Source organism: Bufo bufo, chromosome 3 (genome assembly GCF_905171765.1).
Source record: "Bufo bufo chromosome 3, aBufBuf1.1, whole genome shotgun sequence".
In the NCBI taxonomy this organism is placed as follows: Eukaryota; Metazoa; Chordata; class Amphibia; order Anura; family Bufonidae; genus Bufo; species Bufo bufo.
Genome location: NC_053391.1, coordinates 513,691,045 through 513,706,068, shown reverse-complemented (window position 1 = coordinate 513,706,068; position 15,024 = coordinate 513,691,045). Strand labels below are relative to the sequence as shown.

At 40.1% G+C, this 15,024-nt stretch overlaps 1 protein-coding gene across 1 annotated transcript in view; it reads left to right on the top strand.

The window, feature by feature from the left end:
- Nucleotides 1-15,024, top strand: part of PIBF1 (progesterone immunomodulatory binding factor 1) — a 264,396-nt gene that overhangs the window by 114,087 nt on the left and 135,285 nt on the right. Inside the window, 1 exon segment of the mRNA XM_040425363.1 lies at nucleotides 13,118-13,283. Coding sequence (XP_040281297.1) covers nucleotides 13,118-13,283 — 166 coding nt within the window.

Genomic DNA, 15,024 nt, shown 5'->3' with positions numbered 1-15,024 from the left:
TTGTTTCAAAAATGATATTATTGTGTAAAACTTACATAAATAAAAAAAAGTATACATATTGGGTATCGCCGCGTCCGTATCGACCGGCTCTATAAAAATATCACATGACCTAACCCCTCAGATGAACACCGTAAAAAATGTAAAATAAAAACTCTGCTAAATAAACCATTTTTTGTCACCTTACATCACAAAATGTGTAATAGCAAGCGATCAAAAAGTCACACACACCCCAAAATAGTGCCAATAAAACCGTCATCTCATCCCGCAAAAATCATACCCTACCCAAGGTAATCGCCCAAAAACTGAAAAAATTATGGCTCTCAGACTATGGAAACACTAAAACATGATTTTTTTTTGCTTCAAAAATGAAATCATTGTGTAAAAGTTACATAAATAAATAAAGTATACATATTAGGTATCGCCGCGTCCGTGACAACCTGGTCTATAAAAATACCACATGATCTAACCTGTCAGATGAATGTTGTAAATAACAAAAAATTAAAACTGTGCCAAACCAGCTATTTCTTGTTATCTTGCCTCACAAAAAGTGTAATATAGAGCAACCAAAAATCATATGTACCCTAAACTAGTACCAACAAAACTTCCACCCTATCCCGTAGTTTCTAAAATGGGGTCACTTTTTTGGAGTTTCTACTCTAGGGGTGCATCAGGGGGTCTTCAAATGGGATATGGTGTAAAAAAAAAAAACAGTCCAGCAAAATCTGCCTTCCAAAAACCGTATGGCATTCCTTTCCTTCTGCGCCCTGCCGTGTGCCCGTACAGCCGTTTACGACCACATATGGGGTGTTTCTGTAAACTACAGAATCAGGGCCATAAATATTGAGTTTTGTTTGGCTGTTAATCCTTGCTTTGTTACTGGAAAGAATGGATTAAAATGGAAAATTTGCCAAAAAATTGAAATTCTGAAATTTAATCTCCATTTGCCAATAACTCTTGTGGAACACCCTTAAAGGGTTAACGATGTTTGTAAAATCAGTTTTGAATACCTTGAGGGGTGTAGTTTCTTAGATGGGGTCACTTTTATGGAGTTTCTACTCTAGGGGTGCATCAGGGGGGCTTCAAATGGGACATGGTGTCAAAAAAAACAGTCCAGCAAAACCTGCCTTCCAAAAACTGTATGGCATTCCTTTCATTCTGCGCCCTGCCGTGTGCCTGTACAGCGGTTTACGACCACATATGGGGTGTTTCTGTAAACTACAGAATCAGAGCCATAAATATTGGTTTGGCTGTTAACCCTTGCTTTGTAACTGAAATTTTTTTATTAAAATGGAAAATCTGCCAAAAAAGTGAAATTTTGAAATTGTATCTCTATTTTCCATTAATTCTTGTGGAACACCTAAAGGGTTAACAAAGTTTGTAAAATCAGTTTTGAATACCTTGAGGGGTGTACAGTAGTTTCTAGAATGGGGTCATTTTTGGGTGGTTTCTATTATGTAAGCCTCACAAAGTGACTTCAGACCTGAACGGGTCCCTAAAAATTGGGTTTTTGAAAATTTATGAAAAATTTCAAGATTTGCTTCTAAACTTCTAAGCCTTGTAACATCCCCAAAAAATAAAATATCATTCCCAAAATGATCCAAACATGAAGTAGACATATGTGGAATGTAAAGTAATAACTATTTTTGGAGGTATTACTATGTATTATAGAAGTAGAGAATTTGAAACTTGGAAATGTGCAATTTTTTTAAAAATTTTTTTGCTAAATTTGGTATTTTTTTATAGATAAAAATGATTTTTTTTTACTTCATTTTACCAGTGTCATGAAGTACAATATGTGACGAAAAAACTATCTCAGAATGGCCTGGATAAGTCAAAGCGTTTTAAAGTTATCACCACTTAAAGTGACACTGGTCAGATTTGCAAAAAATGGCCTGGTCCTTAAGGTGAAATAAGGCTGTGTCCTTAAGGAGTTAATATTGCCAAGACGTATCCGTCATTAACTCGATTGAAAGTCAATGGGGGACGGATCCATTTTCTATTGTGGCAGAAATCCATCCTCATTGACTTGCATTGTGGGTCATGACGGATCTGTTTTGCTCCACATCCCAGGACGGAAAGCAAAATGCAACATGTTGCGGCTTGCACTCCGGTCTGGGAACTTGACTAATTGGAACGGAATGCATTTTGGAGCATTCCGTTCTGTTTAGTTCAGTTTTGTCCACATTGACAATAAATGAGGACAAAACTGAAGCGTTTTTACCGGTATTGAGCCCCTATGACTGAACTCAATACCAGAAAACTTAAACTAGTGTGAAAGTACCCTTAAGGAAGGATTCTCCGCCAGAAAATATAGACAAGGGAAATGATCTAGTTTTTCTCTTGAATTTCATGCTATTCATTTTTTCGACATTTGTTTACCCCCTTGCAATCCGCATATACATGTAGCCATTGATAAAATAAGCATAATATACCTCTAAATGAAATTTCCGCATATGTCAGACATGTTTTGTCTTCTGGGGAAATATATTACAGGACTCTTTGTACTAATATACAAGGGAGTGTAACAAACAAAAAACCTGAATGTTTGAGCAATATCTGTTGAGACTTGAGATGTTATTGCTGTAAAGCATATTTTTAAATGCTGTTAAGAACAGCTCAGGCTGGATGGTTGCCTTCATATTCAGGAAATCAGCATCTGCAAGCAGAAAATAAAACCGAATATATGGGATATAAGGATATATGACACTATCTGGTTTTATCTGGCAGAAAAGTTTATAGATGACACATTCCCTTTAACCCCTTCCTGACATATGACGTAATAGTACGTCATGGCGGCAAGTGACTTGCCGCATTTTGACGTACTATTACATCATGATGATCTGGCGGGCATCGGAGCAGTGTGTGCCCGATCAATGTAGGGGCCCGGCAGTCCCTGATAGCCTCGCCACTGCTGTATCCGCCTGCGTCGCTGTAAAAGCCGATGCTGGCGGACTAACTCCTTCTATGCCGCGGTCAGCTCTGACCGTGGCATAGAAGTGGTTTGCAGCGGGTTAGGGAGCCCATCGGGTCCCAGCGCTGCTATGGCGGGGACCCGATGGGTGACAAGGCAGCCCGATGCCATGCACAGGCTGCCCAATGCCTTGCACGGCATTGGGACCTGCCTTCTCGGGGGCCGAGGAGATCCAGCCCCAGACATTGTGTAATCACTAACTGGCAATGCATTACAATACAGATGTATTGTAATGCATTGCAGAGGGGATAAGACCCTCAAAAGTTGTAGTCCCAGAGTGGGACAGAAATAGTTGTTTTTTTTTGGTTTTTCTAAAGCAAAAAAAAGTGTGTTCAATAAAAAAAATAAAGTTTCAAGTAAAAAAAAAAAAAAATGCCCTTTCCCCTGATTTTATAATAAAAAATAGACACACATATTAGGTATCACCATGTCCGTAACTACCGGCTCTATAAATATATCACATGATCCACCCTGTCCGATAAACACCATAAAAAAAAATAAACTGTGTCAAAAAAAGCAATTTTTGTCACCTTACATCACAAAAACTGCAACACCAATCAATCAAAAAGGCTTATGCCCCCCAAAATGGTACTAATAAAACGTCGCCTCATCCCGCAAAAAATGAGACCCTACCGCTCTCAGAACATGGAAACACTAAAACATCATTTTTGTGTTTAAAATATGCTATTATTGTGTTAAAGGGAAATAAATTTTAAAAAGTATACATATTAGATATCGCTGTGTCCGTAACATGACCTAACCCCTCAGCTGAACACCGTAAAAAATAAAATAAAAACAATGCCGAAAAAAGCCATTTTTTTTGTCACCTTACAACACAAAAATTGCAAAACCAAGCGATCAAAAAGGCATATGCCCCCAAAATAGTACCAATCAAACCGTCACCTCATCCCACAAAAAATTAGATCCTCCATAAGAAGACAATTGGTCAAAAAATTAAAAAAACTATGACTCTCAGACAATGGAGACCCTAAAATATGATTTTTTTTTTTATTTTTTGCTTCAAAACTGCTATTGTTAGTGTTAAAGTGAAATAAATAAATAATAAAGTAGACATATTAGGTATCGCCACGTCCGTAACAACCAGCTCTATAACAATATCACATGACCTAACCCCTCAGCTGAACACCGTAAAAAACTAAATTTAAAACATTGCCAAAAAAATCCATTTTTTGCCATCTAACATTACATCATGTACACCACCAAGCGATCAAAAAGTCATATGCCCCCCAAAATAGTACCAATCAAACCGTCACCTCATCCCACTAAAAATGAGACTCTACCTAAGGCCTCATGCACACGACCGTTGTTGTGGTCCGCATCCGAGCCCCATTTTTTGCGGCTCAGGTGCGGACCCATTCACTTCAATGGGGCCGCAAAAGATGCGGACAGCACTCCGTGTACTGTCCGCATCCTTTGCACCATTCCATGGCCCCGCAAAAAAAAATATAGCAATTCCTATTCTTGTCCGTTTTCTCGGACAAGAATAGGCATTTCTACAATGGACCGCCCGTTCCGTTATGCAAATTGCGGAAGGCACACAGGCAGCTTCTGTTTTTTGTGGATCCGCGGTTTGTGTACCGTGTGCATGAGGCCTAAGACAATTGGTCAAAAAATAAAAAAAGCCATGGCTCTCAGACTATGGAGACACTAAAACATTATTTTTTTGGTTTAAAAAATGCTATTATTGTGTAAAACTTAAATAAGAAAAAGTATACATTTTATGTATTGCCACGTCCGTAACGATCTGCTATATAAAAATGGCACATGACCTAACCCTAAGGGAAACGCTGTAAAAATAATCTGCTAAAACAACCAATTTTTTGGTCACCTTGCCCCATAAAGTGTAATAATGAATGATCAAAAAATTATATGTTCCCAAAAAAGGTACTAATAAAAAACGTCAAGACGATCAGCAGAAAAATAAGGCGTTCAGAAAATGGAGACACAAACATTATATATATATTTTTTTTAAATGCTTTATTATGTAAAACTGAAACAAACAAAGTAGACATATTTGATATCATTGCATCATTGTTACAAGTAGCTCTATGAATGTTATAAAATATAAAAACAGTGCCAAAACAGACATTTTTGGGTTACCTTGCCTCACAAAAAACGTAATATAGAGCAATTAAAAATCATATGTACCCCAAAATAGTACCAATAAAACTGGCACCTTATCCCCTAATTTCCAAAATGGGGTCACTTTTTGGGAGTTTCTACTGTAAGGGTGCATCAGGGGGGCTTCAAAGGGGACATGGCATCTAAAAACCAGTCCTAAAAAAAATAAAATTACATTTACAAAATGATGCCAACATAAAGTAGCCATATGGGGAATGTTAATTGAATGTTAATTGAACAATGCGAATTTTTCTTAATTTTTGGTAAATTTTGTATTTTTTCATAAATAAAGGTGAAATATATTGACTCAAAAATCAAAATCATTAAGTACAATGTGTCACGAGTAAACGATCTCTGAATGGCTTGGGTAAGTAAAAGTGTTCCAAAGCTATTACCACATAAAGTGACACATGGCAGATTTGCACAAAATGGCCTGGGCAGAGGGGCGAAAACTGGCCCGGAGTAGAAGGGGTTAAAGGCGTTGTGCACAGGTCTGATCTAGAGAGTATTCTGTTGTATTAGGCTTTATTCACACTGCTCCGATTGTATCCATAGCCTACAATAGACAGGTCACATGCCAAAAGTGTCCCATATCAGATATAGTGTCAAAGGTCTCCCTTTTCAACTGTATTGTATTTTGCAATAAAACAGTATCACGTGTGAATACACCTTTGTGCTCTATCCACTTTCATTTGACGCCATCAGTTTGAACTAATTTTTATTTAGTTGTTTCTTTGCTTATAAAAAAGGGTATACAGCAGAAGTCTGCACGTCAGCAGTAGCATTAGCACTTTCTTAGGATGCCAACTTTCTAGCAAGACAACTTATCAAATTTCATTCTGCCTAAACCTATCCATGTGAACTGGATTCACACCTTTAGGCCTCATGCACACGACCGGTTTTTTTTGCGGTCCGCAAAACGGATTTCCGTTGTTCCGTGACCGTTTTTTCTTCCGTGGGTCTTCCTTGATTTTTGGAGGATCCACGGACATGAAAAGTAAAAAAAAAAAAAGTCAAGTTTGCATTGAAAATGATAGGAAAAACGGACACTGATCACGGACGCGGATGACTATCTTGTGTGCATCCGTGATTTTTCACGGATCCATTGACTTGAATGGGTCCGTGAACCGTTGTCCATGAAAAAAATAGGACAGGTCATATTTTTTTCACTGACTGGAAAAACGGATCACGGACGCGGAAGCCAAACGGTGCATTTTCCGAATTTTCCACGGACCCATTGAAAGTCAGTGGGTCCGCGAAAAAAACGGAACAACGGCTGCGGATGCACACAACGGTCGTGTGCATGAGGCCTTAGGTTTGAAGCAGTTTTTGGTGCTGCTTCTGATGCAGTTTTTCAAAGCCATAATCAAGAGTGTTTACATTGGAGAGGAAGCCGATTATTTACTTAATACCTTTCCCTATTTCTGTACTCCTTCCTGTCTTTTCCTCAAAAACTGCATCAAAACTGCAAGGGGCGATTCTAGCTTAAAGAGGCTCTGTCACCAGGATCAACTGTATTAAACCAAGCATACTCCCTGGTAGGGCTCAACATATCATTTGTGTTACATCCATTTTTTGCAGATCCATTGTAAAAATGCCTGTCCTTATTCACAAAACGGACAAGAATAGGACATGTTCTAATCTTTTGTGGAACAGATTTGCGGACATACGGATACGGAATGCACACAGTAATTTCCATTTTTTTGTGGCCTCATTGAAATGAATGGTTCCGCATACGGACCACAAAAAAATAAAAATAAAGAACGGACATGAACAGAAAATACATTTGTGTGCATGGGCCCTTATACACAGGCATACTATATGATTAGAAAGACGCCACTAATGAGTTAACTTATAAGCATAGAAAACACATACTTCTCTATGTGGTAATGCTATAGCTTTGTGATAAGTGTATGGGTTTGCATGTAGAGATCCCAGGTTTGAATCTGGGGAAGGCTTCCAGGTTTTTTCTTCAGATTTTTTTTTTTTTTTCCACATTTAACCCATAATAAAAGTCTATGGGAGAGATTTATCAAACTGGTGTAAAGTAGAACTGGCTTTGTTGCCCATTGCAACCAATTAGATTCTACCTTTCATTTTTCACAGCTCCTTTGGGAAATGAAAGGTGGAATCTGATTGGTTGCTATGCGCAACTTAGCCAGCTCTACTTTACACCAGTTTAATAAATCTCCCTCTATATCCTTATCATATTGAGAATAATGTTTATTTAAGGGCTCTTTCACACTTGCGTTGTCCGGATCCGTCGTGCACTCCATTTGCCGGAGTTGCCCGCCGGATCCGGAAAAACGCAAGTGAACTGAAAGCATTTGAAGACTGATCCGTCTTCAAAATGCGTTCAGTGTTACTATGGCAGCCAGGACGCTATTAAAGTCCTGGCTGCCATAGTAGTAGTGGGGAGCGGTGGAGCAGTATACTTACAGTCCGTGCGGCTCCCGGGGCGCCCTGACGTCACTCTGGAGCGCCCGGGGAGCCGCACGGACGGTAAATATACTGCTCCCCCGCTCCCCACTACACTTTACCATGGCTGCCAGGACTTTAGCGTCCTTGCAGCCATGGTAACCATTCAGAAAAAGCTAAACGTCGGATCCGGCAATGCGCCGAAACGACGTTTAGCTTAAGGCCGGATCCGGATTAATGCCTTTCAATGGGTATTAATTCCGGATCCGGCCTTGCGGCAAGTGTTCAGGATATTTGGCCGGAGCAAAAAGCTCAGCATGCTGCAGTATTTTCTCCGGCCAAAAAACGTTCCGGTCCGGAACTGAAGACATCCTGATGCATCCTGAACGGATTTCTCTCCATTCAGAATGCATTAGGATAAAACTGATCAGGATTCTTCCGGCATAGAGCCCCGACGACGGAACTCTATGCCGGAAGAAAAGAACGCAAGTGTGAAAGAGCCCTAAAAAAGCTAATAAATATTGCTGGTTTCTTTATAATCATGTATTGTGCCTGAGAATAAACCAGTAATAGGTACAGATTCCTAAACAATAAAACTATTCTCAGTACAGTAAGGCCTTTTATTGTTATAAATTAATATATTCTTTATTGTAGTATAACCTTTTATTATGGGTTAAATGAGAGCAAGAAAAAAAAAAAAAAAAATTTTTTTATGTAAGTCTCTCCCAGGATTTAAATCTCTCTACATGCAAAACCATGTACTTAACACCAAGCTACCATCATACAATCATACATTGTGCCTGTGAATACAGCAGTAGTATGTAGATAAGCTTTCTGAGCAGATCTCAGTCTGGTGAAGATATAGTACATAGAGTATATGATATGTAGATGCTAGGACACAGCTCTGCCTTCAGCATGCCTAGCCCTGTTAATCAGGGGGAGGTGGGAGTGTGCAGAGCACAGGGGGTGTTACAAAGCAGTGCTCCATGGATTCGGCCCCACCTCCTGGTGCTTCAACTTCTCATTTGCATATGAATTAAAACGCACATTTCTCTGCAGCTGTTTAGCGTACACACAAAAGAAAGGCTTAGTTTTAATCAGCATGTTGAGCCTTACCGTGCAGTATGTCTGGTTTAATAGGGTTGATCCTGGTGACAGACACACTTTAAAGGAAACCTGCAACCTGTTTTGGGGCCACTGCACGAACCAGAATGCCATTTTGAACCTGGGGTTTAGGGTCCCAAACCTACCGTACTTATATCAAACCATCCCTGCCTGGTAAAGTAAATGATGATCTAACTTACAGGAAGCCTCATCTTCAGCATTTCCGTGCACATTGGGCCACTGACACTGAAGGCAGTACATCATGCTTCATTTCACATGTGCCCAATGTGTAGCGCATGCGCAGTGAAGGGGCATGTGCCTGATGCCACTGAAAATTAATTCTATCTTCATTTGCTATGCTTTGCAGACACTAACAGTAGGGATGAGTGAATTGACTTCAGTTAAAACATCCAAAGTTGATTCACATAAAACTTGGTTTCAATACTGTAAAGACCGAGCTCTCCGTACAGTATTAGAATGTATTGGCTCCGATGAGCCGAAGTTATTAGTTCTCGAAGTCTTACAAGACTTTGCATAATAACTTCCTAAATTGATTTCTACTGTAAAAAACTATTTTTCAAACTCGGGTTCGGTTCCAAGGGCTCGCTCCGTACAGTATTGAAATGAAGTTTTATGCGAATCGACTAAGGATGTTTTATCCAAGGTCGATTCGCTCATCCCTAATTAACAGGTTTGATATAGGCAGGTTTGGAACTTTAAATTCCAACTGCATAACTGAATGCAGCGTTAGGACTACTCAGCCATGCATCACCATGCAGCACATGCCCAATTTTGAGTAAACCGTAAGATAAAGCAAGTGACTAGAAAGACAAAAAGGTCAGATTCAGCATCAGCATCTCTTATGCCAAGGGCTCGGATCAGTATTTATAATGTATGTAGGCCTATTGGCAACATTTGTTTGTCTATTTATGTGATTTTGTTACTAGTTATGACTATTGGAACTATTGCATATGGTTGGATGCCGATTGGCACCGTAAAATATTAATGTCACACTGTGCACTTTCCCTGACTTTGGGAGTTTGATCTTTAGCTGATGTGTTGTTCCATATGCTGCTTATATGTTTTTTATTATAATTTATGTTTTAATCATGTCTAAATAAAGATGAGATAATATGTGATACGTAGTTTCGTTTTTTGCGGTATATGTCATAGATTCATATAAAAAGTTTTGATCAGTGGGGGTCTGAGCTCTGAGACCCCCAATGGATCCCTAGTATGAGGGTAGAGAAGCACTCACATATTGCTACAGAGGACGGAATCGAGACAGGCCCATGTACAGTCGTGGCCAAAAGTTTTGAGAATGACACAAATATTAGTTTTCACAAAGTTTGCTGCTAAACTGCTTTTAGATCTTTGTTTCAGTTGTTTCTGTGATGTAGTGAAATATAATTACACGCACTTCATACGTTTCAAAGGCTTTTATCGACAATTACATGACATTTATGCAAAGAGTCAGTATTTGCAGTGTTGGCCCTTCTTTTTCAGGACCTCTGCAATTCGACTGGGCATGCTCTCAATCAACTTCTGGGCCAATTCCTGACTGATAGCAACCCATTCTTTCATAATCACTTCTTGGAGTTTGTCAGAATTAGTGGGTTTTTGTTTGTCCACCCGCCTCTTGAGGATTGACCACATGTTCTCAATGGGATTAAGATCTGGGGAGTTTCCAGGCCATGGACCCAAAATGTCAACGTTTTGGTCCCCGAGCCACTTAGTTATCAATTTTGCCTTATGGCACGGTGCTCCATCGCGCTGGAAAATGCATTGTTCTTCACCAAACTGTTGTTGGATTGTTGGAAGAAGTTGCTGTTGGAGGGTGTTTTGGTACCATTCTTTATTCATGGCTGTGTTTTTGGGCAAAATTGTGAGTGAGCCCACTCCCTTGGATGAGAAGCAACCCACACATGAATGGTCTCAGGATGCTTTACTGTTGGCATGACACAGGACTGATGGTAGCGCTCACCTTTTCTTCTCCGGACAAGCCTTTTTCCAGATGCCCCAAACAATCGGAAAGAGGCATTATCGGAGAATATGACTTTGCCCCAGTCCTCAGCAGTCCATTCACCAAACTTTCTGCAGAAGATCAATCTGCCCCATATGTTTTTTTTTGGAGAGAAGTGGCTTCTTTGCTGCCCTTCTTGACACCAGGCCATCTTCCAAAAGTCTTTGTCTCACTGTGCGTGCAGTTGCGCTCACACCTGCCTGCTGCCATTCCTGAACAAGCTCTGCTCTGGTGGCACTCCGATCCCGCAGCTGAATCCTCTTTATATCCTGGCGCTTGCTGGACTTTCTTGGACGCCCTGAAGCCTTCTTAGCAAGAATTCAACCTCTTTCCTTGAAGTTCTTGATGATCCTATAAATTGTTGATTGGGTTGCAATCTTAGTAGCCACAATATCCTTGCCTGTGAAGCCATTTTTATGCAATGCAATGATGGCTGCACGCGTTTCTTTGCAGGTCACCATGGTTAACAATGGAAGAACAATGATTTCAAGCAACACCCTCCTTTTAACATGTCAAGTCTGCCATTTTAACCCAATCATCCTGACATAATGATCTCCAGCCTTGTGCTCGTCAACATTCTCACCTGAGTTAACAAGACGATTACTGAAATGATCTCAGCAGGTCCTTTAATGACAGCAATGAATTGCAGTGGAAAGGTTTTTTTGGGGATTAAGTTAATTTTCATGGCAAAGAAGGACTATGCAATTCATCTGATCACTCTTCATAACATTCTGGAGTATATGCAAATTGCTATTATAAAAACTTAAAGGGAACCTGTCATGTGGATATTTGATTATAATCTAACTAATTATATACAATCATTAACTACTAAAAAGTACCTTAGATGTATTCACTTACTGGTGTGACAGATGGTTATCTCATAATATACACACAAAGATGCCGCATGCTAATGAGCTGATTTGAGTCCGGCGTATATTTAATTCAGAGCTATTGCCACTCCCCTGCCCACCTGCTGCTGATTCATATGGAAACAAACTGTCATTCAGCAGCAGGTGGGTGGGAGAGAGAGTCAGGAGCTCATAAATATTCATGACTCATCATTATCAGCTGGAGCTTTTCAATACAAGATGTTGGCAGATTGACTGGGTTAATTAAAGAAAGTGACCCAGCATTGTGCTAAGAGAATCAATCATTTATTTATGTTGCCCTTAGTTAGGACACCATAAAACTGGTGACAGGTTCCCTTTAAGCAGCAACTTTTCCAATTTCCAATATTTATGTAATTCTCAAAACTTTTGGCCACGACTGTACTTCTATGTAGCCTGTTTTGTAGAGAGAGAACACGATATCCATGTGGTAGATACGTCAGAAATTTCAAAAGTTTTGATCAGTGGGGGTCCAATTGCTGAGATGCCCACTGATCAAACCTTTTGAAATTTCTCTGACATATTAAATGTTTTGCGAAAAGCTAGTGACCATTTAGATCAAATTTTTATGTTAAAGATTCTTAAAGAATTTTTGGTGATTTATTTAATAATTTTCCATGTCACTATCTATATATTTTTTTTAAAATCCTAAAAATGTGCCGTTGGACACTAAGATTACTATTAGGCCTCTTGCACACAACCGTATGTATTTTGCGGTCTGCAAAAAACATCCGCAAAAAATATGGATGACCTCCGTGTGCATTCTGTATTTTGCGGAATGGAACAGCAGGCCCTTTATAGAACAGTACTATCCTTGTCCGTAATGCGGACAATAATAGGACATGTTCTATTATTTTTTTTCGGAACTGAAATACGGACATACGGAAACGGAATGCACATAGAGTAACTTCCGTTTTTTTTGCGGACCCGTTGAAGTGAATGGTTCGGCATACGGTCCGCAAAAAACCCTGAACGGACACGGAAAGAAAATATGTTTGTGTGCAAAAGGCCTTAGGCACTAGTTCTTGGTCTGCACAGTTCACTTTTCAGAAGTCATCCCCTTACCATTACAGGTAGGATTATAATGACAGATGATATATATATATATATATATATATATATACATACACACACAGGATCCATCATTCACAATAGTTGATAATCACATCTTTTCTACTCATCCATGTCACAGTCACTCAGTGATGTGACCAGTGGTGCACGGTGGGGTGGCCGTGGAGCGGAGATCAGGTAAGTATGGTCACCATGGATCTGGCCACCTTGGGGGAGGTCTGAAAAAAGCACAAGAAAGGTGGACAACCGTTTTAAGTGTTGTGAACAAATCTAGGAACAAAACCTCCATTAAAAATTTGCAAGTCACCCAAGCTTACAGAACTTACTTTGTGTGGCAACATAACAATTAGGGATTCAGAAGTTACAGCAAAGCAGTGAAAGTAATAAAGTAATAGTAAGCTGTTTTCCATCTCTTCCTACTTGTGATTTTCTGTGCTGGGTAATCTTTGACATTACGAATGTCTTTGCTAACGACAATTCTTTTTACCGCTTCTTTTTCAGGTATAGACAGTTACAACTGGGTACCGAGGGCAAAATGTCTGAGCTTCTCCATCAGGCCAAGATTAAATCATTTGAGGCTGAACGTGCCCACATGGTATTGGAGGAGACCACAGACAACCTACAGAAATGCCAACTAGAGTGTGAGAAGTATCAGAAAAAGCTAGAGGTATGGGCTGAGAGTTTAATCTAGAATATTTTAGTCCCATTCTTATCTTTAGATCTCGGTTACATTCCATTTTTCTTAGCACCATCGTTATCATCACAAGATGATGACCTGATAAGACTTTCTGTTCCCACACTTGGGACATCTAAGCGCATGTCCGTGCTCTGTCATCTCTATATATTGTGATTTGTATTCTGTCCTTGCTTCACCTTCCTGCATGAACCGTGTCTTTGTTGATTGGAGCATTTATTTCCTAATTTGAATTTTTCAGCAAATCTGCTGACATACCTCATACCTCAACATTTCACTGCATATGTTCCAAGCAACTCAATGTATGTTTTAACATGTAGTTTAACTGTGTCGTTGACGGCAGTCTTTACATGGACCGTAACACAGACGAATGCTCGTTCGTTTAGTATACTTCAGAGCTGTTCTCTATAATACAGTTTTTATCATAAAATCTACACATAAAAAAGCGTTTCTCTCATAATTTAATGAAAAGCTGGTTATTCATTTGGTGGGACAATCGTGTGAATAAAAAAAAATCTTGACATTGACCTTGTTTATACTGTATACTAAGGGTTCTTGCACGTCATAGGCCTCATGTAGACCTGGGGAAATCTCGCGGCGTTCAGTATTCGGCGCAGGCGCAGTGAGGAAGCCGGCAGCCGGCGAGCACCCTTCACTCACTGCGCCTGCGCCGAATACAGGGCCAGCAGTAGGAGACCAATGCTGCCTGGCCCTGTCGATCTAGTGTAGCAGGCCATGGCCAGAGGTGGGAGAACAGAGCCTCTTGGAGCAGGGGCAATGCCCGCCCTGCACCTAGAGGTTAATTAGCATATTATAAAAGTTATATTTCTGGAGTAACGGGGGCATAGATAAAAGTAGGAATAGGCTAGTTAGGTTCAGCTGACGATAGCACATCTCTAATGTCAGCTAGTTTAATAGGGTTAATTCTGGTGACAGAAACCCTTTCAGGTATTATACTACTAGATTTAGCAGCGCACTCATCAGTGAGGAAGTTACATGAAGCGATCTCCTCCACAGTATGGGGACGAGCGATGGCTAATGTCATAGCTCGTCCCTATAAATAATCATGATTTGCCGGCGGCAGAATGTGATTAGACGGCAAGCAATGATTTTTGGAACTGCACAAAAGACACAATTACCCAATGTATAAGTGTTTGCCCATTCATCGGCGGCACCTTTACACTGGCAGATCTTCGCGATGATCTGGGCGATCCTCGGCCAGTGTAATGCAGGCTTAAGACAGTGTAATCTTAGACAGACAATTCGTCAGTGACATAAAACTGATGACCTATCAGGAAAGGGGGGTGTAATTACATTGCACCGCAGCTACAATGGAGACGGTGTGCAGGTAAATATTGAAGAGATCGCAGCACTCCCACAAGCGCTGTACCTCTTCAAACAGTTGTTTAGCAAGGATGCCGGCAGTCAGATCTGATATTGATGATCTGTACTGACACGGCAAACTCCTTTAAGCTGATTTATCACAGCCTTAACACTGGCTGTATTTATCACATAATAGTAGCTGATGCCAGATGGTAAATCTAGCTCACACCATTTATTTGTTGACTCACTTCTGCAAATGGTTAAGGCACTTATTAATGTATTGCGATTGTCAAATTATACACTGCTTGGGGTTTCGACCAACCTGCAATCCAGCAACAGTGGCCTTGCTTGCACACTGTAGGAAAAAGCTCCAGTTTATACTCACTCCCAC